Source organism: Astatotilapia calliptera, chromosome 1 (assembly GCF_900246225.1).
Source record: "Astatotilapia calliptera chromosome 1, fAstCal1.2, whole genome shotgun sequence".
In the NCBI taxonomy this organism is placed as follows: domain Eukaryota; kingdom Metazoa; phylum Chordata; class Actinopteri; order Cichliformes; family Cichlidae; genus Astatotilapia; species Astatotilapia calliptera.
In genome coordinates, this window is record NC_039302.1 from 12,510,690 (window position 1) to 12,536,136 (window position 25,447).

Sequence of the window (25,447 nt, forward strand, 5' to 3'; positions counted from 1 at the left end):
AACACGATAATAACAAAGAGACTCAACCTTTTGGTTCATAGTTAATGGGGCTTGAACTCCTTAGTCAGAGAAACCTTAACTGCTTTCAAAATACAACAGAGACGCTGTCATTTCCTCGTGTAACGCGACCAGATTTCTCTCAAATTGAATCAAGAAGCAGAGCTCTTGTTGCTGAAACTTTCCCTTTTTGTTAACCAGTAACATTGTGGTTGCATTACCTCCTCCCTCCTACATGCTTTGACTTCTGTATCTTTGAGTCGTGCACACTCCAAACAACAGTCCTGTCAGTGATCTGGGATTTGCATTCATGTTTTGTGTGTGTGGTTGTGTGTGTTGGCAGTGTCTCCTGCTTCACCTCCCTACCAGTCCAAAAGAGGGAAAGAGTTGGAAAGATGCCCAGTCCATCTGCTCTTCTTTTCAAGGCTCGCTAGTTGCCATAGAAGATGAGATTGAACAAGGTAGAGTCTTAGTGAACTGCACAACCATGTGTCAATGATTCGCTGCACAATCACTGCCTGAGAAGACAAACAGCTTTATTTCCACTTTTTTTCCTGTCATGTCATCATTTCTGTAGCCTTCATCACCATGTTTCTCCAGGGAAGCGCTGTAGGTGTGTGGATTGGGTTGAGAGATGAGGACACCATGAAATGGACCAATGGGAGGCCAGTCAGCTACACCAACTGGTCTCCAGTAGAACCAAAGAACCCTCTCAATGTAAGCTGTAGAAAATACCTGAAGTTCACTTTATTAACTGCTAGAACTGCTAACATATTCTTAATATATGAGCTTGTGACTGTGTGAATATGTAGGAAGTACCTTGCTTTTTGTCCTGTGAGAGCTTAGTACATCCAAGTTACAGTCATTTTATATTAGATAAGGAGAAATAGCACCTCCCACTGCTGTAAAACTGGCCCTTCCAGTGCAGAGATTTGAAGGAAGGCACAGATGATTTGGGCATGTGCAGAGGAAGGATAGCGGAGAAAGGATGTTGAATATGGAGCTGCCAGCCAATTAGGAAAGGAGGAAAACCACAGAGAAGAGTAATAGATGTAGTGAAAGAAGACGTGTAGACTGCTGGTCTGATAGAGGAGGATGAGGGGAAAGAGTGAGATGATGGCAGCCCTAAAGGGAGCAGCCAGAAGAAGAATACAAAAAAAAGAATAATTCATTAAAGCTGTGCAAAATGTATTCGTTCATCTCATTACTTTGGCTTTAGACACTTGGAGTATGAATAAAGTTGATTTGATTGCAGTTTTTGGGCTCAAGTCGTGACATTTTCATAGTTTAAGTCTAAAATTTTGTTTGACTTTATTAAATATACTAAAGTTATCGTATTAAAGAAAATCAGGTGATTCTGGGGCAGTCAACTGGGAGGTAGTGATTCATTGTTCCTGAAACGAGCTTGTCGTGAACAGAGGTGACACATGCTAATAAATGTGCTATTGTCAGTAGTTCTTTAGTAGTGGTTCTTTATGTTCTCAGGAAGACACGTGGCTCCAAGGATATACTGATGAGCCTCTGTGTACTGTCCTGTCCAACAACCACAACTTCCACCTGACGGGGAAGTGGTACGACGAGAAGTGCAGCGAGAGCGGGTATGGCTTTGTATGTCAGAAACCTCAAGGTAAGGCTCCCTCAGGTTCTCTATCTTTGGTTTTTGGTTTTTTGCTCTGAAGGTTTGGATGGATGGATGGATGGATGGATGGATGGCAAAGCTAATTAGCGATCCATTAGCTGTGTATGAACTAATCCATCATGCTGAACCTTGAGTTCTCCCCACACTCCTCCCTGCTTTCTTGTCACAGATCCATCCAAACGCCCCACCCACTCGTATCACCACCTTCTCCCAGAAATTATTGAGTACAGGAACCGCAACTACAAGGTTGTGACTGGCAACCTGAGCTGGTACGACGCGATGAATAAGTGCAAAGGCCATGATTCTGACCTTGTGAGCGTTACAGATGCCTACCACCAGGCTTTCCTTACTTTCCTTGTCAATAGATTGGGAGCGCCGCACTGGATTGGACTGTACAGTGTAGACGTATGTACCTTCTATCCTCTTATCTGTTATGTACTGTATACAGTGGGGCAAAAAAGTATTTAGTCAGCCACTGATTGTGCAAGTTCCCCCACCTAAAATGATGACAGAGGTCAGTAATTTGCACCAGAGGTACACTTCAACTGTGAGAGACAGAATGTGAAAAAAAAAATCCATGAATCCACATGGTAGGATTTGTAAAGAATTTATTCGTAAATCAGGGTGGAAAATAAGCATTTGGTCAATAACACAAATACAACTCAATACTTTGTAACATAACCTTTGTTGGCAATAACAGAGGTCAAACGTTTACTATAGGTCTTTACCAGGTTTGCACACACAGTAGCTGGTATTTTGGCCCATTCCTCCATGCAGATCTTCTCGAGAGCAGTGATGTATTGGGGCTGTCGCCGAGCAACACGGACTTTCAACTCCCGCCACAGATTTTCTATGGGGTTGAGGTCTGGAGACTGGCTAGGCCACTCCAGGACTTTCAAATGCTTCTTACGGAGCCACTCCTTTGTTGCCCGGGCGGTGTGTTTTGGATCATTGTCATGTTGGAAGACCCAGCCTCGTTTCATCTTCAAAGTTCTCACTGATGGAAGGAGGTTTTGGCTCAAAATCTCACGATACATGGCCCCATTCATTCTGTCCTTAACACGGATCAGTCGTCCTGTCCCCTTGGCAGAAAAACAGCCCCATAGCATGATGTTTCCACCCCCATGCTTCACAGTAGGTATGGTGTTCTTGGGATGCAACTCAGTATTCTTCTTCCTCCAAACACGACGAGTTGAGTTTATACCAAAAAGTTCTACTTTGGTTTCATCTGACCACATGACATTCTCCCAATCCTCTGCTGTATCATCCATGTGCTCTCTGGCAAACTTCAGACGGGCCTGGACATGCACTGGCTTCAGCAGCGGAACACGTCTGGCACTGCGGGATTTGATTCCCTGCCGTTGTAGTGTGTTACTGATGGTGACCTTTGTTACTTTGGTCCCAGCTCTCTGCAGGTCATTCACCAGGTCCCCCCGTGTGGTTCTGGGATCTTTGCTCACCGTTCTCATGATCATTTTGACCCCACGGGATGAGATCTTGCGTGGAGCCCCAGATCGAGGGAGATTATCAGTGGTCTTGTATGTCTTCCATTTTCTGATGATTGCTCCCACAGTTGATTTTTTCACACCAAGCTGCTTGCCTATTGTAGATTCACTCTTCCCAGTCTGGTGCAGGTCTACAATACTTTTCCTGGTGTCCTTCGAAAGCTCTTTGGTCTTGGCCATGGCGGAGTTTGGAGTCTGACTGTTTGAGGCTGTGGACAGGTGTCTTTTATACAGATGATGAGTTCAAACAGGTGCCATTCATACAGGTAACGAGTGGGGGACAGAAAAGCTTCTTACAGAAGACGTTACAGGTCTGTGAGAGCCAGAGATTTTCCTTGTTTGAGGTGACCAAATACTTATTTTCCACCCTGATTTACGAATAAATTCTTTACAAATCCTACCATGTGAATTCATGGATTTTTTTTTTTCACATTCTGTCTCTCACAGTTGAAGTGTACCTCTGGTGCAAATTACTGACCTCTGTCATCATTTTAGGTGGGGGAACTTGCACAATCGGTGGCTGACTAAATACTTTTTTGCCTCACTGTACCTCTGTAGTGTGTTTGTGTGAGATATTACTGTGTGTATCTTTAAACAAATTCTTTTTGGACATACACAGACTGCTTCCGATACCTAAACGGCTTTCTTGGTTATGTGCGCCTGGTTAGCCTAAAGGCTAAATCACAATCACCAGGAGGTTTTTGTCAGCTGTTTGGGGAATACACATTTTTCCCTAGCAACTAGATTGTCACACAGCAGTCTCTAGGCCTGTATGACTGGGGCCATCTTCACGTGATCCTACACACATCACACATCAAGTTAGCGCCACATGGTTAGTGGTCACGTGTCTGCAAAACCTCAGTGTGAAGAGTTCAGAGTTATGCAGTACATTTTTTGTTAAAAAGCATTTCTACCAAGCTCCTGTCTTCAGATTTAATGCATTCAATTTAATTGTTATTAAGAAGGAAAACTTCAAAGATTTAACTTCAATTAACTTACATTTGTTGTTTTTTGGTGGGTTTTTTTTTTTTAAATGTTATTATCTTTTCCAGCAAAGCTCACTTTGTCCTTGCACACTTTGTTTTTTTGCAGAAAAGTCCACTTCTTTGGACAAGACTAAAAGGTTACAGATCATTAAGCATGCAGATGAAAATGTTGCAAGTTGTGAAAGCAACAGTGAGAATGAAATACTGAACGAAACAATCAGTATTAACCTCAAAGCACAACCACATATGATGACACAAAACGACAGCACATCCTTATTGCTGCACACTAACAGAATAATAAGCAATAAACCGAAGACATTACACCAGACGAAGCACTCAGAGTGCAAACCTTTCCCAAGGCAGCTCACTCAGTGGACAGTATTTGCTTTTAAGTAAACAGTATTTGTTTTTGTACATATATATATTCACCTTGTTTTCCTTGCTCCTTTTAAATGTACTTTAAGATCTTTGTAGTCCAGAAAAAATAAAGCATCTTGGGATCTGCTTAAAAGAAAGGCAGACATGAAATGCAAAAGTGATATCAGACATCAAATATGACATGATATTTGAAGGAAAACTAAAACGTGATACTTAGAATCCCCATACATTATTCTCTGTATGCCTCTATGTTGTCGGTACACACATTGGCAGTAAGAAACAGTCTCAAATAGCTCTATAAAGCTGTTGATCTGTTGATCTCAAAGAGAGGTCAGAGGTCAAGTGTGACATGACATTTTAAATCTTTATGCACTACTTTCTATATGTTACACACAACACACTTATAAGGCTTTTTGTGAGTTTTAAATAAATCATTAAGTTGGCCTTGAAGACTTCGGTGGATGGAAGCCAACCTTTAATAGCTTCTTAACATGAACCCACACTACATACCTTTTAGCAGAATGCATTAAAAACTTTTCAAACCGTTATGTTTACAACCAGAATGAGCCTCACACATGTAAACACAACCAAAAAAATATATCCTCCTTGGTGTATATATAGTGTACTGCTGTCACACAGTTGAGATAGCATTGTGTGCCAACTTCCTACTTTCTAACAGTCTGAACAATCAGATTAAAGGGACCTGTTTCAGTGTCATGGGATCTGATTTGTGACTCCTGATAGGTGAGGCTGTGGACTTCTGCTGACAAAGGGAAGTGATATTTAGACGTTTCTGGGTGTGTGGGATTTAGCGGAGTTGAAGCAAAAGCATTTGATTATCGTTTACTAGAGGACGTCACTCTAGTTAATATCACTGTCTTATTCCTTAGTGAGACTTCTGTTGGCGTGTTGCCCATGTAGAGATCTCGTGGGCACGTGTTTTCCCGTCAGTCTTCCTAGCCACTGTAAAATATCGTGAGCGTCGAGACAAATGAACACAGTGTGTGTGAGGAGCCGATTTCCTCTATTATATGTATTTTATTACTCATGTTAAAGATAAGCCAGCTACTCATTTTTATTGTAGGGTCTGCCTTACAGTATAAAGCGCCTTCAAGCGCCTGTTGTTGTGATTTGGTGTTGTATAAAGAAATTGAATTAAATTCAATTAGCAAATTTTAGTCAGTAATACATTGACCGGTAGCTAGATGCTTCCTCAGAAACATATATCTCCTTAAATAAAGTTTTTTTATTTTTAAATATATAACACAACAGATGGTTTTATGCAGTAAAATATAGAATAAAATGTGTGTTGGGCTGAAGAAATACACCTGACACACTGGTAGAAAGCCAGCGCTAATGACAGTTTATCCACGCGAGCGTCAGCACTGATTGCAGGAACATTTTGGTTGCTTCTTATTTAAAGTTAAGTCATGACTGACACTTTGTGACTGTGCTTCCTTACAGAGCGGCATCAATTATCAGTGGTCGGATGGCAGCGACACAGTGTACACGCACTGGGACGCAGCCGACGACGATGACGACTTTGAGACCGGCGAGTGCGTGTACATGGACGTGAATGGAGGCTGGCGGCGAGCTGACTGTGAAACACTGCTGCCAGGAGCCCTGTGCCATGTTCCCCAAAGTCCCTCCAAGCCAAGTCGGTGCTACTTCAGTGAAAATCCGTGCACCCGACATTGCATCTATTCAGCTTTTGGTTTCTGTAGTTCACAGCGGAATGTGTGAAAATACCCATTTCCTGCCTTCTCCTGCTGTCCCTCGCAGGCAATAAACCGTTAACCGCGAATGTGATGGCGTGTCCCTCCACATGGGTGAAATTTGGACATGGTTGTTACAGCTTTGAGTCCGTGGCGGAGAAACGTAGTTTTGAGAAGTCAAGAGAGCACTGCAGGAATAAAGGTAAGCTATTCGTCGGATATGACTTACAGTCACTACCAACGCAGCTGCTATCTGTTAATGTTTCCAGACCGATAGCTGTAAATTATCTTATTTCTCAGCTGTTTTTTCAGACTGTGACATGACGTGTTGCTTTTTGAGTTTCTTTAACCTGCTTTACTTTGTCAGACAAGTTCTACTTTAGTGATTTCTTGATTCAACAGGTCTGCCAATAATCAGGCCTGGGTGTGGCTAGTGAAATTAAGTGTGGTTAATCCCAGTTCATTCATGATTCACCAAGGAGAGGAACTACTTTTTCAAATAGGGACAAATAGATCTGAAGAGCTTTTTTCCCTTAATAACTGAAGCCATCATTTTAAAACTGCATTTTGTGTTTACTCGGGTTATCTTTCTCTAATATTAAAATGTGCTTGTTTATCTGAAACATCCGAGTTTGACAAAAAATCTCGAAATCAGAAAAGGGGGAGATACTTTTTCACAGCACTGTAGGACCACATGCAGCACCTAGATTAATGAAGCTTAGCTGAACTTGGCAAGAAGTTCAGAAGCAGGATGAAACAACGAGCCTGTCTCTCTGCAAAGATAACATCCACCCACAGCAATAAAAAGTAAAGTGTAAAGTTAAGCTGTGTTTTGTTTTGTTTTTTGCGGCGGGTTATTTGTCTGGTATTTTCTTTGATTTTTTCCTTAAGACGTCTCTTCTCGCCTGCCAACTTCACAGTTATAACAGGACAGAGCCAAGTTGTTGTTTCACCCTGCTTCCTATCTTCTATCTCTTCTAAGTCAGGCTAGCATTCTCAGCGTATCTGCTCATATATTGCATTGAAAAATGAAGGTTAAATTCAAACGTCTGCCTTTTAGTAAGAAAGCAAATAAATATTTTCGTCATATTCGCATTCCTTTGCAACACTAATTATCGTGAGTGTGTCATGTTTCTGTTTTTGTCACCCACTAGTCAACACCTCCGATGTCCTGACCATTGAGGATGAGACAGAGAACCGTTTCATCATGGAGCAGCTCTGGTCATCGAGGCTCCTTCCCCAGACCTTATGGTTGGGGATGCACTTCAATGTTGACAGTAAGAGTCAGTCGCTTTTCTGTACCATCAGATAAACACAATGTCGTGTCATTAAAGTGAGGAATCTGCTTTTAGCTGACTCTATGGCCTGGGTAGATGGTTCACCAATGGAGTACACCAACTGGCCCCACAAAGGTCCAAACCCCAAGCTGCTGACTGAGGATTCCTGTGTCACTACTAGGGTAGTTGATGGTACTTGGCACTTTACACCGTGCACAGAGCGGCTTGGCTTCATCTGCAAAATCATCTCAGGTAACGTGAATCAGAGGCTCCCAAAATCTGCACCTAAGTCACAAAGAAAATAAAAGAACTGACGTTATAACAAAAGTGGAGTACAGAGAAGATTAGATACAAGACATAAAAGTAAACTCCTTGTTCACTCTGCTGGAGGAAGATTTGAATCAAACTCTAAATATTATTTCTACGTCTTTCAGCTCAGTGTTTTGGCTTTCCAACTGACAGCCAGTTTTCAGTGTTTTGGGTGAAAACAGTAGAGCAGCCAAACAGCTCCTTCTGAACACAAATCAAGCAAGCAACTATTTGGTGAAGTATTTTGCTTTCTCTTGGAAATCCATCCATCCATGCTCATCTGTGTTTGCAGCTCATTTTAATGCTCTCAACGTGGACAAGTCAAACTTCAAAACAGGGAAGGCAGGATAGTTAAAAGTGCTATAACCCTATGCAGAAGGTTGTGCTCATTCTAAACAGATAAACAGCCTGGAAACTAAATTTGTGGCTCCTAAAGAACACTACCACAGGAGGCATGTGTAGAAACTGTGAGCATTACACTCACTGCCCACTTAATTCATTAATATATGAATTTAAATATCTTATTAGAAAGTCACATGGCAGCAACTTGATACATATAGGAAAGTAGACGTGCTGAAGTTCAAAACTGAGAATCAGAATGAGGAAGAAAGATGACTTAAGTGACTTCAAACGTGTCATGGTTGATGGTGATGGTGATGGAGTAATCTGAGTAATTCAGAAACTGCTGACTAACTACTGGGATCTGGGCTTTAGCGAGTATGACCCTAAAAAGAGCAAATAGCAAGCAGCAGGTTTCTGCAAAAATGGTTTGTCAAGTCATGTCAGCTTTATTTATATAGCACATTTAAAGGACATCAAGTGTCGGCCAAAGTGAAAGTGAACAGAGAGACAATATAATCAAATAAAAATAGATAAGATAAAAAACATTGTAACACATCCATATATACACACACAGGCAGACTCTTATATATACTTGTTTGTAGAAATATACATGTATGTGTACATATGCACATGCATATACAAAAGTGTACACATACACACACAAGCACACATACGTGAACATAAAATACATGTATACATATACACAGGCGGAACAGGCTTGAGTGACAGATGCCTAAATAGAGAGAGTTACAGTAGTCAAGACGTGATGATATGAAGGCATGGATAGCGGTTTCCAGATCTTTAGATGATATTTTTGAGTTTAGAAATGCTCCTGAGTTGGAAAAAAATGCCACAAACAACTGAGTTTATTTGTTTGTCCAGCTTGAGGGTAGAATCGAAAATGAAACCAAGATCTTTTACATGGGGATGTACATTAGCTGATAGTGGGCCCAAGTCCTTTCTTATGAGACTAACAGACTCTTGCTTACTGAAAAACTCTGTCGATGTCAGAGGTCAGAGAAGGGTAGTCAGACTTGTTCAAACTTATAAAAAGGCAACAGTAAGTCAAATAACCACAGGTTACAAGCACATCTCTGAATACACAACAAAGGGTTACAGCAGCAGAAGACCACACCAGGTGCCACCCCTGTCAGGCTACAGTTTGCGCAGGTTCACCAAAATTAGACGTTAGAAAATAGGAAAAATGTTGCTTGGTCTGATGACTCTCAATTTCTGCAGCAGCATTTGGATGTTGAGGTCATACCATGGACTAAACAACATAAAAGCTTAAATCCCACCTGACTTGTATTTACTGGTTCATTGTGGTGGATTCACAGGTTTCTTTGTTTGTCTGTTTGTTTTATATATTTAGCTCTATAGAAATGGTTAGAAATCATTATTGAGACCTAAAATAAATCAAATGTTCATATTGATTCTTTTGATAATTGTTGCTGCACCGTAACATAACATTTGAAAGCATAAACTTTTCCTATTTATTGATCTTTGCTGCATATTCTCACCTGATGAGTTCAAAACGGTTGTGCATTTCTTTTCCAGATGGAAATACTGAGGTGGAAGTGAAACCGCTGAATGGTAAAGTGCATTTCAAGCTAAATAACTTAAAAACATTGAATGTTTTTCCGTAGGTTTGATATGTGTGAGGACGCTGTTTCATGTTGCAGGGCCGCGTTCAGCTGGAAGCTCAAATATGTGGCTAAACATGCTGACCGCGATTCCTGCTGCAGTGTTTAAGCCCTTTGCATGCTATTTAATAAGAGGTTCACACATTAAATTTAGAGCACGACTACATAAGAGCTGCTGTTGTGCGTTTCAGGTTTGCATCACGGTGTCATCCCCGCTGCTGTGCTGGCAGCGTTGCTAATCTTTATCCTGCTGGCAGGGGTAATGTGGTTTCTGTACAAGAGGAGCTCCGGACGTTTCCAGCGGCTCCCCACGCTCGGCAGCGCTTATTTCAGGCAAACGGACTCGCAGGCTACGGAGTCAGATGGAAACGTTCTCATCGCAGACCTGGAGCCTCCCTCGGGAGAGTAGCACGCGTTGACTTGTTTCTTCCTCGAAGCCTCTGCTGTCCTCCCGTGCTCCGTCACCTTGTCACCGTCAGCTACGGATGCCGCGCTGCACTGTAAAACTGTGATGCTGACTCCTCAGGACAGTGGTGAGATGATGACGGCAAGCAGTTTCGAGCGCGTCTCTAGTTTTCATTTACTCGCACCATTTAGGTCACCAAACACTTGCAAAGACACTTGAAGGCCACGGACTAAGAGATCACACAGACCAAGAAGGGACGCTAAAGAGCTTTGGACTTGTTTGAAGAGGTTCCGTTTGATGTCATCCGGGATTTATTCTGTTATGATTTGTAAACAGTGTTAAGGAGAATAATTTAAGACATGCTCTTGGGCTTCTTTTCAGGGCAAAAAGTCACTTTCATTGTCAAGCATGAGTACGATTCATGATAAAATATTCTTTACAATGATGCTTTGTTCATTCAGACTTCTGTTGATGGGTCTGTATGCATGGTACAGTATTTTGTCAGTATTACTTATTTTGTCATTTTTTATTCTCTCATGTGTACGTGCTGTATGTTGGTCATGACCAAATAAGTACTGGGACTGAATGGATTTGCTTGGTTCTGGCTGCTGACGAAAAGAACACAGAGGGATATATGTTTTGCACAGTTTTATTTGTGTTTTAATAAATCGAATTTGGTTGAATGGTTTCTGTTAGTTTCATTATTACTTACTGTACTTTCAATTTGCCTGGTGTTATTTTCTTTGCTTCATCACCTTAAACCCACACTTCCTCTTAGACGGCCAACTTAAAAGATGCCAGCAGAAACCACAGTGAGGTTGTGCATCTCGTATTTAACTATGTTTTGTCTTTTGGGCATTACTATTTTTACCAGAAAGAAATCTAAAAACTTAGATTGACGTGAGGGACAGAGATCAGAGTCCTTACAGACTGCCTGGGGAATAATGTTATTGATATAGTAATGATGTAGGGCCATAAAGGTCATTGTCCTTTTTTATTATCAAAGGAAACCATTCGTGCCTATCGGTTTCCCTTGAATGTTATCTGTTATGTTTTATGATCTCACCCTGAAACAATTTCTTGATAAATTTCTTCACTGTCCTGAGGGCAAACTTTTTTCCTGACATGGTGCCCTTTAAGTAATAATTTAATAATCACCCGGTGTTTTGTTGATCTCTGTAAAACGCACAAACGTCTCGGTGTGTGTGCAGTAATTATCGGTAACGAAGCTGGTGAAATAATAGAGAATAAACAGAAATGAAAGGACAGGTGATCAGCTGTTAGCTGTCACGGGACTTTCATAGTAGATGAAAAAACACCCGAAAGCCCGATTATTCAGGGAAACAACCGAGTGGGTGCGAAATACCTTTCTGGGCAGGGTATGTGAAAGGAAGACGCCAGAAAATAACCAGAAAGTTCACGGTACTTGAGGGCGAAACCGGAAGAAGAACGTCACCACCTTCCAAATTAAAATTTAACGGTTGACTACGTCAACTTTTTTCTTTAGGTTTTTTTTTTTTTTTTTAACAACACCGTAATTTAAAAATATCCGATTTTTGGCTAAGTATTTAAATTTCTAACATAATTCTGGAACATGTTTTACTCCTTTGTCCTATTTTTATTTTTTATTTAAAGTTTCTCAAATGGGATAGCCTAATATCATTTTTAAACTCGTAATTTGATATGTTTTTAAATGTAAATGTGTTCTAATATTTTTTTAATTGTATCTGATAATACTGATTTTGGTAAAAAATAAATAAATAAAATTCAAATTTGACTTGGGGTTTCGCTTTATAATGGAGTTGGTTTCATTTCTTACCATGTTGGAAATACCCCTTTTTATATTTATGTAAATTGCATAATTATTGCATAAACATGGGCCTGAGCTGTAATATTTTATTTTATGTGGATGTGGTTTTACATATAGATTTAATATATAATTTTGACTTCTATTAGAGTCCTTCTGCATGCGCCTGTAGTGTCTGCTAGTCTGATCCATCGTGCGTAGCAGCTGTTTATTTCATAACGCTCCCTCTGAAAGGTTTCTCGTTGCTGTTGTTTTATTCGTTAAGCGGAAGTTTGTTGCTAAATTGACTTGGACTCAGTGGATGACAAGACTTTCAACTGGGAGAACTGGGTGGCGTCGGCGATCACTTTCGCTTTGGAGCTCAGTTATCAACCGGCCTAAACTAAGTGCGCCACGCTCAGAGGAGGCTTTATGATTATAACAGAAAGACTCGGTCGTGACCATGCCGAGTCTATCCAGAGCGCCTCTTTGTCTTTGTTTGTTGATATTGTTGGAGGCAGCTGTTCACTGGGGAACTGGTTCACCAGCTGCAGGTTTAGGTGAGTAGATCCGACACTTTGCTTTCATTTCTGTTCACTTGCCACACTCTCATTAAAGTCGCGTCTTCATTCCTCACTTGGCGCAAATGAGCAAAAACTTCTCCCATAAAAGCGCGAACCTTATTTTTAGGATGCGAAACACTTTTAACTGACAAGATTTTGGATTGAGATACAAACTCGGCGTTTGCTTATCTAGATGAATGCTTGTTTATTATTATTATTTTTACTTTGTTTGCTTGTTTTGTTTTTTGTTGTTTTCTTGCCCCCCAGTGTTATGTCTGACAGGTCAAAGAAATCGCTATCTCATCCTTCCCTCCCTCCCGAGCAGCTCCGTAGAGCCAAAATATCGGCATATTACTGCCGTGACACCAAGTCGAAACTGTACTCTGATAGTATTCCTGCTCAGTTGTTCTTTAGCTTCAGCCTGTAAACATTTACCCAGATCACCTTGTCCCCGCCTACTGTCCTCTTTTATAGTTCCCCTCTCTCAGCATAAATATGAAACTCTTTTATGAAGTCAAATGAATAATTCTCGGTGCGGGGATATTTGTGTATATATATTTATTATGTATTCATTTAAACGAGTAGTTTCACTCTAATAGAGCTGTATTGGTATGCATTTACACTGCATATATATTTTTTTTTTAAATAGCATTTTTTTATGTGTCAGTCTCAGATCTCTAAGTGGTGCGTGCCCACATTAATCATGGAAACAAGGTCAAAGTTTGAAACGGTGAGGTCTGCCTGTGTGCAATTAAAACCTGTGAGCTAAAGTGTCACGCTTCAGACTGGTTCAAAGGCTTGGTCTCCTTTGAAAAAGAGATGTTAATCTCGAGGGACGTCCCGATTAAATAAATGAATAAATAATAAAGTTTTTGTCACAGCTGTTAAAATTTAGTGAGACACAGTGAACATGTAAGTTAACTTCCATGCAAGGAATGGAATCCAACTCGTTAAAGGTGCTTTCCGGACCTTTTTTTTTTTTACAAGTGTCAGCCAATCAGAATAAAGTTGGCTTAGAGAGGCTTCAGGTTTTATTTTGTGCTGAGTCGTGCAAAGCTACTCTAGAATTAAGTTCAAAAATGAGGATAAAGAGCTGCAAACATCTTCACTTTAATTATGTCTGAGAACTGGTGACAGTGTGGGAACACAGTAGCGATGAGGGGCAGCCAATCAGAGCAAGGCTGCCTTAAAGGGAGTTGAGGGGGCGTTGAAATGGATTGCTTGAGAAGTGGAATGAACTCAGAGGAAGATAAATGATGATTATTTTTGAACTGCCGCTCATGCCAAGCTACTCTAGCACCGTCTGGGGATTAAAAGTGCAAAGCTAAGCGTAATAAGTCCCCTTTAAACTTGTGTTTTCTGTCCTGTCATCACAGATGAGGATGCTTTCACCATTCAGCACCAGAGCACAGGGAAATGCCTGAGTGCATGGGGTTCAGCAAACCTGAGCCTCGCCACCTGCAACTCAAACAGCAAGTCCCAACAGTGGAAGTGGGGTTCAGGTCAACGGCTCTTCCATGTGGGAACATCGCTCTGCATGGCGCTGGACGTCAATTCCAAGATGTTGACTATGTTCGACTGTGGCTCCAACATCCTGCTATGGTGGAGCTGTTTGGATGGAGTTGTTTACACTGTTTATCAGATGGGCCTGGCGGTCAACAACGGCAAAGTAGCGCTCAGTCGGGAAACTAATGACACTTGGGTAAGAGGAGAATCCCAAGACAACATCTGCCAGAGGCCATACCGCGGTAAGTGTGGATTCCTTTCTCTTATCTAAGAGACAGAATTGCTTACATGGACTGGCTGTTTTCTTTTCTTTCTTTCTTTTTTCTGAATAGTGCTTCAGGAACTAATTTGTCAAGAAATTAGTTAAAGTCAGCTTGTGCTTCTGTTGTGTTCACTTCTTGAACTAAATGTGAAGACAGTCCAGGCTTGTAACACATTACACCTCTGGCTCTTGTGTCACCTGACCATACAAATTCTGGTTCCTTTTAAACACGCCCTGTCAGCTTAATTGTTGTCAGGCCTCTCAGTTATTGCTTCTTTGCGCTGGGCAACAACACAGGGTGTCAAATTCCAGGTGTTAAACTTGCTCTGAAAACGTAGAGTCTGCCTGTTCCGTTTCTTTTGTTTGTCGTTGTGGTCGTGCAATCGTCTGCAGCATGTCTGCAAGGTGCAAAGGCTCCGTAACGCAGACTTTTACTTTCTTTTCTGCGTTCATTCCTGTTTTGATACACATTCCACCGAACACTGCAAGGTTAAAGAAATATTCAGGTAGTGACCGAATGTTTGGCCATAACATTTTAAATAACTGTGTGTTATTAAAACAGTTTAAGCTCTTGATTAAGGACACTGAAGCTTAGGAGGTGCTCTAGAAGTACATGATGCAATACCAACCAGACCTGATCGACTGCCACGTCTGATCCACGTATTTGAAACAGAAGAGCATCTTGTTTATTGTCATTTTTCATGTCTGCAGTAACATTTAGAGAGAAGTTCTTCTTCAAATGGCCCATTATTATGTGTTCAGATCCTTTTTGTGGCAATACAGGAAAATTAGTTTGAGTGCAGAGAGCATGAATATTAAATTCAATCACAATGATGATGCAGACTAAGCTGAAGATGCACTTACATGCTACTTTTCGCATTTAACTGAATCAAGACTCCTTTCTTGGGACTTTGTTTCTTTTCTGTCACTTTCTGTCACTGAAGCAATAAACAAAGCACAATTTTTGCATCGTCTTTGATTTCAGTTTCTCCACAGACTTGTTGGGGGTGCAGGAAGGAAGGGAGACGTTGGCTTATAAACAAGCCTAACCTCCCCTTCTTCACATTCATTTATTTATCAGTATACAGGAATTGATCTAAGGAGTAGGATGAGCTGTCTATATTGGAAGCTCACGTTTGATTGTGTGTATTACGGTACGAAGAAGGTGCTTTGGTGTTTGCAGGAGGGCGTCAAATTTCATCTCATCCGTCGCTGCTGTGAGATGATTTACGAGTCGTCGAAATGAAACGACTACCACGGGCTTGAAATAGATCTTTGACTTTGTTCACTTCTTCTCTCGGTGCAGTCATCCATACCATGGATGGGAACTCTGCCGGCAGCCCCTGTGAGTTCCCCTTCAAGTACAATAACAGCTGGTATCATGGATGCCTCCCCGATGCAGAATTCCCTGGAATGTCCTGGTGTGCCACCTCCTCAGACTATGACCAAGACAAGAAGATGGGACGCTGTCTGAAACCTGGCACGTTGTATTTTTATTTACTTGTAGTTTTAATGGTTTAATGGTTTTTAACTGTTTCTTTATTCACCAAGCCACTAACATATTTATTTTTGAGAGCATTTAAAGCAGAAAAAAAATTTGTGTGGTCATTTCCAAATGATGTCGTTGCACAGTTTAACCAACAGGGCGGGGTCAGCTCCATTAATAGTTAGCACTGTCTGCAGCACATGTAGCGGTATAACTTTAGACTCTTGTTATATATAAAGAATATATTCTTATATCAACATCAAAATATTTACCCTATTTAAAAAAGTTACCCTAATAATCTTTTTGTATATTGTTATATTAATATAACAGTTCACGTTCATGATATTAATGACTTAAACATTCTCGTTGCACATAAATGTGTCCAAGCTTAAATCCACTTTTATTTGTTAATATTGAATATCCGAAGCTACATGAAACACAAACTGTTGATACTGATACTGTTGTTGTGTCTTTGACTTTGCAGAGGAGGGCTGCCAGACTCTTTTTACTGGTCCAGACGGCGATTCATGCTATGAGTTTGTCACCAACGGTGCGGTGACCTGGCACGAAGCTCTGGATTCGTGTCGCAGTCAGGGAGCAGATCTGCTTAGTTTCTCTGGGCCCGATGAGCTCAATTCTACAATCTGTAAGACTGACTTACTACTAGTACTTCTATTACTGCGGCTACTTCCATAATACAATTAAAAAAACACAAAGGTTTAAAAAAATAAGTACATTCAGATTGTCTTTGTGACAGAAATGTCTCATTTACAACAAAAAATTGCAATAATGGTGACATGAGCAATGCTCGAGATTTTGATTTTAAAAGAAGTATAAATAAGTAATGAGAAAAATGATTCAGATCGTCACTGTATGAGCAGGCCTGTGCTTCTCAAGGTCTTGAACTATTAGTCACACAACCTGGAAATAAAAAAACACACACACAGAAACACACTTTTCCTACCTTTAGTCAGTCAGAACTAATCCTTCTAAAACAATCCTGTCGTAATGTGAATATTTTCTGTACTGTGGTGATTTCTAAATGACTTTATTTAAAGTTTCTTTCTCCTTCCTTCTATCGCTTTGTCTTTTATTAGTTTATTAGTCTGCTTCTCCTATTTAGTGTTCCTTGTGTGACAAGTAGAGACGTACAGAAAGGAAAAGAATCTGTGAACGACTGCAAACTTTCAGTCTAAATAAGTCCTGGGATTTTTGTTCTTACTTTTTTATTTCTGAATTTTCCAAGTATGATGTCATAGAAGCCACATATTTTTCATTTCCTCAATTTGTTTTATTTATGTCCTTTGCTTCTTAATCGTCATTCTTTGGGATTTTCAGTGGATGATTACAAAAGGGTGAACTGTAAAATGTTCGCCTATACAACCCCATTTCCAAAAGAGTTGGAGCACTGTGTAAAATGTACATTAAAGAAACTGAATTTAATGGTTTGCAAATCTCACAAAATCTTACTTTATTATCATCAGCCTGCAACTGGATGCATGTGATCTTCAGGCCATCTTTTTGGAATTGAGATTGCATCTAAAGAGTAAATGAAACAGCTGTGGAGGCTCAAAGTTCCAACTTGATGATTGAAACTGCATTAGACTTACAATTTCCTTCATTACATTTACTTGTCCTGTGTGCTGTGGTGTTGCATTGTGCAGTGTTGGACGGCCTTGGCAGAATGCCGGAGAGGATGTGGATCGGCCTTCACCAATTAGATACTTCTCAAGGATGGCAGTGGTCAGATGGCTCTCCTCTCTCCATGTTACGCTGGGAACAAGGTAACAGTGAATATGAATGTATTTTTCACCTGTTACTTACCACTCATTCTCTCTGAGAACTGTGCTGCACATGTTCTCATTTTGCAGCCTCGTTTGTAGGCTTTGTTTCCACAAAACCAGAATAACACAGTTTCACTTGCCAGAAACACCTGGTCCTCTCACCACACCAAATCTTGCATCAACGCTGTGTTTCTGCTCGTCTATGAAAGGGAGCGTTGGTGTCGGTCAGAGAAACAATGAAACTAGTGTTGTGAAGAAACCCACTGTGCCACACACTGTGACACTGGGACTGCTAATGTTGTTGAATGACCCATTTACAGTACTGAGTAATGCCTGCTAGCTTTTGTAATGTGTATTTCTTCTTAACGAGAGCAAGCATGAATGTAGCATGAAGTATATTGCAGTCATTTAGTTTTCCATTGATATAAACTCTTTGTGATTGCTCTCATCAGCAAGATTGTGCTGGATCAGAGAACTCTGAACTTCTATGTAAAGCACAGTTGATATGCTAAACTTTGAATGATACCCACATCTCTTGTCCTTCTCGCAGTGACTGTTTATTTTTATTGATATTTGTGTGGTTATATATGTAACAGGAATGCCCTCCACCTCCATCATCATTCTGTCAGACTGTGGAGTCCTGAACTCCAAGACCAACTATGAAACGATGGCGTGTAACAGGCGGCTGCCATACGTCTGCAAGAAGAGAGTCAATGCCAGTGAGACAACAACAACAGGTGAGCTGGCTGCTGACGCTCAGCAGTTACACTTCTATTGAGTCATACTTACAAAAAAAAAAGAAAGAAAAAGATTTGAGCGCCGATTTGGTTCACCACATATACCGCAGGGCTTGTTGCGGCACTCTGGGTTTGGTTTGGGGCTCTTTGTTGCGTTTCTTCCCCCGCTTTCTTTCATCGCTTTCCTGTCTAAATCTTCACTGTTCTGTCAAATGAATGTAAAAATAATGTGCTAGGGGGGGTCACGTGGCCAAGCATTAAGATGGCAGCTTAGCGAGGTCGCTCTCAGGACAGTGTACAAACTTTCTATAAAAAACCCTTGCATATGCTGTTAGTGTGGTCTGGAATATACGGCACTGACATGTCAAAAGCTTCATCTGTGAAACAGTGTGACATCTTTACCCGAAGACGCAAGACAGGCGCTATACCATCAACGTCCGACACAGATGCTAACATGGCTAGCATAGCCGAGGTTTTGGATGAACTCAAATCACTCCGGTCGGATTTTGGAGCCAAGTTGGACAGCATCGATATAAGACTGACTGGGATGGCGAGCGCAGTGACTGCACTGGAGGGTAAAGTCTCGGAGGTAAAGCAAGACATATTGAACCAGGGGGCTCATATCGAAGAGGCCGAAGCCCGCATTGCCGAAGTTGAAAGCACACTTGAGAAAACAGAAACGTCACTGAACTCGGCTATCAAACGAATCGCACTTCTTGAAGCCAAAACAGATGATTTGGAAAACCGCGGACGACGAAAGAACCTGCGCATCTTCGGCATAAAAGAGGGAGCAGAGGGGCAACAATCACTCTTCGAATTTATTAACATCATGCTACCTAAGTGGCTGGGGCTAGCGCCCGACAAGTCATTCACACTGGAGCGAGTGCATCGCACGCTTGCCTCCGGGAAACCAAACCAGAGCAGAGCGGTGCTTATTCGTTTCTTAAAATTCCAAGAGAAGGAACTGGTATATCGGGAAGCAAGAAAACAACAAATTACACATGATGGGGCCAAGATCACATTTGCACAGGATCTGTCTGCGGAGACGGTTCGGATCCGACGGGGATTTCACCCGGTTGTCAAACTGTTTATCGATATCAATGCCTTCCGTGGATTCCAGCACAACCCATGCAGACTCAGAATCCTGTACGGTGGGAAGATCCACCTCTTCTCAACACCTCAAGAAGCCGAAAAATTCTACAAGAATCTGCCGAAGGAAACAGCAGAGGATGCTCATCACCAGTGAGTTGGTTAAACAACAGGTTAACCATTAAGACACTCCATAAGACTGCCTCTGCTTCAACATAACCGACCAGTAATTGAGTCACTGATAAGAGACAGATAAAATTTTGAGCTCGAATTTATGTGGGACTTCTGTTACCATAACTGGGCGTTTTTAAGCGCATATTCGTTCTAAGTTTGATTGCAATCGTTTTTGGGTTGTAGATTAACAGCTGAACCTCACCTAAGTCTTTTTTGTTTTGTTTTGTTTTGTCCTACCAAGGGTAAACTTTGCTTTATTGTGGGGGAAGAATCAGTATCATTGTATGGTTAGTGTACACTGTCTGATTTATGGGGTTTTGGAGAGGTCGCGTTGACTAGTTACTCCTCAGTGATGTGGATTAACGCCCTCCAAATAATTTGTTCAAGGGAGGGGGGAGACATTTCCAACAAGGAAATGCAAATGTTCAATCAGAAATTGTTTACAAGTTCTTTATCTGGTATGTGTGAGTGTGTGAATGTATGTGCAAACCTGCTTCGTCAATTTTCCCTTTACTTTGTTTATTTAAGTGAACAGTCTGACAATATTTTATGGAGAGGACAACTAAAGAGAACATTTTGAAGGTTAACATTACGACCTGGAACGTTAGGGGGATACGGAAGTTAGCTAAACTGAAACAAGTATTAAACCGACTAAAACATTTTAACTCTAGGATTATTTTCCTACAGGAATCTCATCTTACTGCATCAGAGATACATTTATTAACCAAAAGATGGCAGGGTCAGGTTAGAGCTGGGCGATATGAGATTTTTTCATATCACGATATGTTTTTTTCATTTCAGGCGATAACGATATCTATCACGATATAAGCCAAATAACTATATTTGTAAGATTTAAATGTGCCGTTGCTCACAAGTAAAATGTGAAATAATCAGCAGCTTGTTTTTAAATATTTATTTCCCATAATAAGTTCAACAGGGTAGATGTACTTAAGGAACATGAGACTTTTTCAGATAAATAAAGGCAAATATTGCAAACTACACAAAAGGCAGCCGCTAAAGCGTTTAAGTTTCAAAATAGAACAAATGAAACAGACTAAATTGTCAATTCCACTTAGAAACAAAGTATTAATTCTAAAAATAAATCTTAGTTTGTTTTACAGAAGAACAGACAAAACTGACTAACTTTTGTCAATATCAAATAAACTGAGAACTAAAAGGAAATTCTCAATCTCTCCTTGTTGTATAGCTTAGCTTTTCAAACAGTTTTAACAGTTACTTTAGTCTGACAAAAGCCGAATGACGAATTAGCGCTTCCAGTCAGAGACTGAGGCTACGTCCACACGTACACGGGTATTTTTGAAAACGGAGATTTTCCGTTTTCGTTTTAAAAAATAATCCTGTCCGCACATAAAGGGAGAAATGAAGGAAAACGCTGCTATGAACATGCCAAAGCAGCAGGTGGCGCTAGATTCCTAACCGTGCAGAAATGTTGGCCAATCAGAAGTCTAGAAGCCTCGGTGGGAAAAAGTAAACAAAGCTGCGGCATAGAAGCAGAACCGAGTCGTATGTGTGGACAGACAGTAACTGTGTGTATGTGTAAGCATTTAAACACTGCAGAGAGTAGAATTAACAGTAACAGTATTGTAGAAATTCATTTCACCGAAACAATAACGTGGCGCAGTGTGACGCATGCACCAGTTTATTGTATTTCCAGACTTGCTTTCGGCACAATTTACAGTGCACGCTACTCTGTTTTTTGTCAGACTTGAAATAGCCGAAATACCTTCAAACTACGGAACTTCTATGGCTCTTCCGTTCGACAATCTCTCCGGCATTGGAACCATCATCTGTTTTCTCTTCGGTCACGCTCGGTTGATTTTTCTAGTCAGCACACTCATTTCCTCCATTATGCGCTGGCTCCATTACCCGCTGGCTGCTTCCCAAACAAACACACGTGCGGCTTGGCACTTGTGCTGTACGTAACAAGTGACGCGACGTGACACTGCGGCTGTGATTGGTTCGGCTCTGCGCTACTTTATTTGGATTGGCTGACCTTTTTTTTTTTTTTTTTTTTTTTTTTTAAGAGGACAAGAGCGGCGAGGTCTATCGCGATAGCTTAATTTCTCTATCGAGTAAAAGTTATATCGCGATACATATCGTTATCGTTCTATCGCCCAGCTCTAGGTCAGGTATATTTCTCTTCTTTTACTAGACATGCCAGAGGAGTCATTACTCTTATACATAAGTCAATCCCATTTCAAACTACGAGGGTGATTACAGATCCAAACGGGAGATATGTAATTGTGCAGGGCCGTATCTCCATGTTAGAAATAAACCTGATAAATATCTATGGCCCCAACGAGGATAACCCATCCTTCTATGAAAATCTATTTCTCACAATATCAACCTTGGAGGGCCTTTATATCATAGGAGGGGACTTCAATTGCGCCCTGGACCCTAACCTGGATAGGTCGTCTCAAACTGACACTACTCATACCCAGACTAGAAAAATACTTTTTAACTATATGAAAGATTTGAGATTAAATGAGGTCTGGAGAACAAGGAATCCAAATAACAGGGAATTTTCATGTTATTCTAGTTCGTATCAAAGTCATTCGCGGATAGACTACTTTCTTATCTCTACAGAGTTATTACCTTGTGTTGAGAACTGTTGGTATAACAGTATTGTGATTAGTGATCACGCAGCAGTATGTCTATCAGTTAGATTGGGCGAAGTTGATCAAGGTGTAAAGCGATGGAGGTTGCAAACATTTTTGTTAAAGGACCCATCATTTGTCAAATTTATAGAAACTTGCATTGATCAATATTTTCAAATAAATAAAGATGAAACCACAGCTAGTATTAGGTGGGAAGCATTTAAAGCTTACATAAGAGGGGAAATTATAAGCTACAGTAGCAACAAGAGTAAGCAATATAACCAAGAATTAAAATCATTAGAAAGGCAAATTAAATCTAATGAAACAGAATTTTACCAGAGCAATGATCCCACTAAACTAAACAATCTGACTATTCTAAGAGCCAGGTATGATAAATTAACAGCAGAGAAAGTGGCAAAAAGTTTAATGTGGACCAAACAATTATTTTATGACCAAGGAGAGAAGGCAGGAAAATTATTGGCCTGGAGGATAAAAAAGATGCAAGCAGAAAAGGCCATCACCCACATAAAGTCCAAATCGGGTATTATAACAACAGACCCTTTAAAAATAAATGAAAATTTCAGAGAGTTTTATCAATCTTTATACCAATCTGAATATACGGGAAACAGAGAAACACAAGATGCATTTCTTGATCAGTTAAAATTTCAAACCCTCTCAGAAGAGGATAAAACAGCCCTTGATAGTCATTTAACAATAAAAGACCTGTCAGAAGCCATAGACGACCTGAATAGCGGTAAAACGCCTGGTCCTGATGGACTTCCAATGGAATTCTATAAAACATTTAAAAATAAATTAATACTGCCACTTCTTAACATGTATGAGGAGTCATATAAGTCCGGAATACTCCCAGACTCACTGAGATTAGCTACAATAACCCTTTTATTGAAGCCAAATAAGCCTCCGACTGAATGCTCCTCTTATAGGGGAATTAGTCTTATGGGATGTGATACGAAGATTTTGTGTAAAGCACTCTCTAGAAGACTAGATAAATGTGTGCCTAATTTGATAACAGACGATCAACAAGGTTTTGTTAAAACGAGACAAGGCTATCATAATATAAGACGTGTCCTCAATGTACTTTATGAGAAAAACAATAGGGAGGACACTGCGCTGCTATCACTAGATGCGTGCAAAGCCTTCGATAGAATAGAATGGAATTATCTCTTACAAGTGCTCCCCAGATATGGACTAGGTGAAACATTCCTGAAATGGATCCGATTATTGTATACACATCCAACAGCACAAGTTTTAACTAATAATAACGTATCAAAACCCTTTAATTTACAGCGATCAACCAGGCAGGGCTGCCCTCTGTCACCAATTCTCTTTGTGTTAGCAATAGAACCTCTGGCCATAGCTGTGAGAGCAAATGCAGGAATATCAGGGACAAGAATTGGAGGAAGAGACCATCTAATTTCTTTATTTGCAGATGATATTATATTTTTTTTGACTAATCTGAAAGATAGTATCCCTAATTTAGTAACATTAATAAAAACATTTGGAGAATTTTCAGGATACAAAATTAACAATTCTAAATCAGAATTAATGTTTCTTAATGAGGAAGAAAGAAGAAGCCCTGTGGTGGCCACCCCATTTAAGACAACTACAACAGGCTTTAAATATTTAGGCATTAGGATCACTCCAAGCCTCAAGGACATAACCTCAATAAATTATGATCCCCTTGTAGGAGAGGTCACGGAAATGCTAAACCGTTGGACAAACCTGCCTGTATCTATGATAGGCCGGATAAATATCCTAAAAATGACAATTTTACCCAAATTTTTATATTACTTCCAAACACTTCCGTTGCCTCTACCAACTTCATTTTTTGACAGTTTAAACAAACTATTTAACCAATTTATTTGGAATAATAAGAAGGCAAGGCTCTGCTTACAACTACTTTACTTGCCCTATGAAAGAGGAGGTCTCCAAGTCCCCAACCTCAGATGGCATTATATGGCTGCCCAACTAACATCAGCCACCCATTATTTCTGCCCAACAACACCTCCAGCCTGGGTTGACATCGAGCAAAAATCTGTTCCAGATCTTCCCTTACACACTTTTCTATATTCTTCAGACACTAAGATATTAAAAAAAACTACAAGGAACCCTTTCTTGAAAAATACAATTATAATTTGGCATGCAGCTCATAAATATGTGGGCGATCCTCCATCGCTTTCGCAATTTACCCCTATTTGGGGAAATGAAAAGTTCACGCCTGGTAAAAGTGATGGGGGATTTAAAATATGGAAAAATAAAGGCATTCAAAAAATTAAAGACCTATATGCAGATGGCATACTGCTCACATTTGATCAGTTGTGTAAAAAATATTTAATACCCCCAAAGCATTTTTTTAAATATTTACAATTGAAAAACTATTTGTCATCAAAACTGCAAAGGATTGCTGAACTTCCACCATTGACAAAAATAGAGGAGGTATGTGTTAAGAATACAAAAGGGAAAGGTTTTCTCTCTATATATTATAATTTACTGGTGCTTTCCTCCATAGACTCAGCAGCAGATAAACTGGATGCTTGGAGAAGGGAGATCCAAGAGGACATAGATGAAAATGACTGGAACCAGGCTTGCTTAAAAGCACAAAAACAAACAATAAACACACGCTTTAAACTACTGCAATATAAATGGCTCATGAGAACCTATATAACACCTGTCAAGCTTCATCATATGTCCAATGATATTCCGGACATCTGTACTAAATGTCTAGTTGAAAAAGGAACTCTTCTTCATTGTCTATGGGAGTGTCCTAAAATCCAGGACTTTTGGAAAGATGTTATCAAATATCTGTCTGAAGTGTTTAAGGTAAAAATCCCTTTAATAGGAAAACTCTGTGTACTTGGAATATATCCAAGGGAATTTAAGCAATCGGGGGAAAAAAACTAAATTACTGGACTACGGACTACTTCAAGCCAGAAGAGCCATTGCGCTATGTTGGAAGAGTATGGATGCTCCCTCCATGGGACTCTGGAAGAAGGAAATTGCAATCTCTCTAGGCCTGGAAAGACTGACATATATTGCCAAGGGCAAACAATGGGACTTTGTGAATATGTGGAAGCCATATATGACTATTTTAGGGAGTGGAGGTGAAGGACATTTATGAACAAAAAGGAAAAGAAGAAGGAAAGGAGGGGAGAATCTTGTCTATCCAAACCCATTGTATTTTTGTATTGCTGTGAGAACTATGCTCATTTCTACATTTGAATGTG

The 25,447-nt window shown here is 40.3% G+C and overlaps 3 protein-coding genes across 5 annotated transcripts in view; all 3 read left to right on the forward strand.

Moving 5' to 3' along the window:
• The window catches only part of pla2r1 (phospholipase A2 receptor 1), a 31,581-nt gene extending 20,701 nt beyond the window's left edge, over positions 1–10,880 (forward strand). For 2 of the 3 annotated variants that reach the window (XM_026164690.1, XM_026164697.1), the window contains 10 exons: positions 341–458; positions 575–714; positions 1,483–1,624; positions 1,806–2,041; positions 5,970–6,162; positions 6,288–6,422; positions 7,375–7,497; positions 7,573–7,749; positions 9,706–9,741; positions 9,983–10,880. In XM_026164690.1, coding sequence (XP_026020475.1) covers positions 341–458; positions 575–714; positions 1,483–1,624; positions 1,806–2,041; positions 5,970–6,162; positions 6,288–6,422; positions 7,375–7,497; positions 7,573–7,749; positions 9,706–9,741; positions 9,983–10,200 — 1,518 coding nt within the window. In that variant the 3' untranslated portion in view covers positions 10,201–10,880. Of the gene's footprint in view, positions 1–340; positions 459–574; positions 715–1,482; positions 1,625–1,805; positions 2,042–5,969; positions 6,163–6,287; positions 6,423–7,374; positions 7,498–7,572; positions 7,750–9,705; positions 9,742–9,982 lie in introns of those variants that run through there. The other variant, XM_026164707.1, reaches the window with a different exon arrangement.
• A 1,301-nt stretch (positions 10,881–12,181) lies between these two features.
• Positions 12,182–25,447, forward strand: part of ly75 (lymphocyte antigen 75) — a 32,784-nt gene continuing 19,518 nt past the window's right edge. Inside the window, exons 1-6 of the mRNA XM_026164751.1 lie at positions 12,182–12,543; positions 13,923–14,294; positions 15,621–15,794; positions 16,285–16,446; positions 17,465–17,584; positions 18,181–18,321. Of these exons, the coding sequence (XP_026020536.1) occupies positions 12,447–12,543; positions 13,923–14,294; positions 15,621–15,794; positions 16,285–16,446; positions 17,465–17,584; positions 18,181–18,321 (1,066 nt within the window). The 5' untranslated portion in view covers positions 12,182–12,446. The remainder of the gene's footprint in view (positions 12,544–13,922; positions 14,295–15,620; positions 15,795–16,284; positions 16,447–17,464; positions 17,585–18,180; positions 18,322–25,447) is intronic.
• On the forward strand, positions 18,328–24,720 carry LOC113020645 (uncharacterized). Its single transcript, XM_026164797.1, has 2 exons — positions 18,328–20,323; positions 21,730–24,720. Exon 1 carries the CDS (start codon positions 18,647–18,649, stop codon positions 19,565–19,567), a length of 921 nt encoding a protein of 306 aa, XP_026020582.1. The 5' UTR covers positions 18,328–18,646; the 3' UTR covers positions 19,568–20,323; positions 21,730–24,720.

Excerpts from the sequence above, each read along its gene's own strand:
- LOC113020645 (XM_026164797.1), top strand. The coding sequence starts at position 18,647 with ATGCTGTTAGTGTGGTCTGGAATATACGGCACTGACATGTCAAAAGCT.